Below are 1,865 nucleotides of genomic sequence, written 5' to 3'. Positions count from 1 at the left end.
TTAAGAGCTGGTTCGGGAGGAGGGGGGGGGCCTGGTGAAGCGCAGGGAAACGTCTGGGAAGGTCCTGGCTGTGGTGACCTTGGGGGCAATTTCTCTGTAGCAGTTGAGCTCGGCCTTCTTCCTTGCTGCTGCTCTGGCCATGGGCAGCAGCAGCAAGTAGAGCAGCAGCAGCACGCCGAAGTGCAGCCACAAAATGGGGCGGCAGTTGCCAGCCAGCGGCCCGTCCACCACCAAGCCGTACAGCTTTTCAACTCCCACTGACACGAGGCCCCCCACGAGGCAGCAGACTCCGGCGAGTTTGCCGAAGTTCGCAGAAGTGAAGAGGGTTTTCGTGTAAATGAACATCTGCGAGACGAAAAGGGCCAAGTAAATGCAAAACAAAACCACAGACACCACCACGCAGCCCCCAGACCCTATCGAAACAAACATGTAACTCAACGCCCCCACCAAGTTCAGCCCCATCATCATGTACACCACCGGCACGAAGTCCGACCTGCGCCCGCACACACAGCCCGCTGCCAAGCGGTGGTCCACTGGTCACGCAGTGGTCCACTGGTCACGCGGGTGGTCCACTGGTCACGCGGTGGTCCGTTGGGTCACCGGTCGTGCGCTGTGGGGGGGCCCGGGATGTGGCAGCGGGGGCTTGTGGGAGGACCAGTGGTCACCTGGGGGACCAGTGGTCACGGGGGAGGGTTAAGGGGCTCTTGAGATGGCTAGGAGAGTCGCGAAAGGGCCAGAAGCCTCGGCGCAGCGTGGGAGCGTGGGGACTGGCTGGCGAGTTAGGGTTTAGGGTTTAGGGTTTAGGGTTAGGGTTTGGCCGTACACTCTGCCGATGACGACGCAGGGTAGGATGGAGAGGGGCGCGGAGACCTCGAGGACTCGGACAGCCTTTTTGGTGAGGAACTCCCTGGCAGTTTTGATGTAGTACAAGACGGAGATGCTGCAGACTGTGAAGTAAAGACAAACGGCCACGTAGAGGAAAGTGCAGGCCTCGAGCTTGAAGGGGCGGAAGTATTCTTCGTCAGTGACAGTGCTGAGGCCAGCAGCTCCTCCCGAGAGTCCCTGGGTGTCTTCCCAGCTGGAGAGGGTGCGCTGGAGCCTGTCGGGGCTGGCTGCTGCTGCTGCTGCTGCTGCTGCTGCTGCTGCTGCTGGGTTGGCCTGCTGCTGCTGGAGCTGGAGCTGCTGCTGCTGCTGGAGCTGGAGTTGCTGGAGCTGTTGCTGGAGGTGGTGCTGGAGCTGGATGGCCTGTGGCTGCGCCTGGAGCTGGAGTGCCTGGACCTGGGCGGGCTGCTGCAGCTGCTGCTGCTGCTGCTGCTGCTGCTGCAGCTGCAGCGCAGCAGGGTCGGAGCTGTTGGCGACGGAGGGTCGCTGCGAAGGCATGGAGCGGACCAGCACGAAGAGGTCCACGCCGATGAAGCCCTCGAGAGGCACGAGGAGCCCCACGAGCAGCAGCGCGAGCAGCGCAACAAAAGCAGCATAGCCGCAGCAAACAGCAGCAAAGCTGCAGCCGCGGGAGTGCAGCAGATTCAGCAGCGAGGGCGCCGCGTGGGAGAGCGAAGCTGCAGCCCCCAGCAAAGTCAGGCTAAACCCGAGGCCCCCCGGGAAGAGATTGGCCACGCAGAGCAGCGGCAGCTGCGTCAACCCGCTGCCGCCACCCAGCAGCAAAAAGGAAAAATAGTGCGAGGGGAAAGCAGCAGAAGAGGCCCCCAGCAGCAGCCAGGCGCCCACGCTCGCTGCAGCGCCCAACAGCGCAGTCACTTTGGGGCCCGCGAGGTCCACCAGCAGCCCCGCCACGGCCGTGGCCACCAGCCGCGCCGCGTACGCGTACGAGAACAGAGCCCGCACGGACTCTTGCTGCGCCACGG

General features: G+C 63.6%; 1 protein-coding gene across 1 annotated transcript; it reads right to left on the bottom strand.

Moving 5' to 3' along the window:
- ENH_00023900 (hypothetical protein, conserved) lies at nucleotides 1–1,865 on the bottom strand (the record flags this gene model as incomplete). Its single annotated transcript, XM_013584630.1, has 2 exons — nucleotides 1–493; nucleotides 824–1,865. Coding segments are annotated over 2 exons (1,535 nt in total), but the record flags the coding sequence as incomplete, so codon positions are not given.

This window comes from Eimeria necatrix, genomic scaffold (assembly GCF_000499385.1).
Source record: "Eimeria necatrix Houghton genomic scaffold, Enh_scaff186, whole genome shotgun sequence".
NCBI lineage: Eukaryota > Apicomplexa > Conoidasida > Eucoccidiorida > Eimeriidae > Eimeria > Eimeria necatrix.
This window is presented reverse-complemented; position numbering and strand designations above follow the sequence as displayed.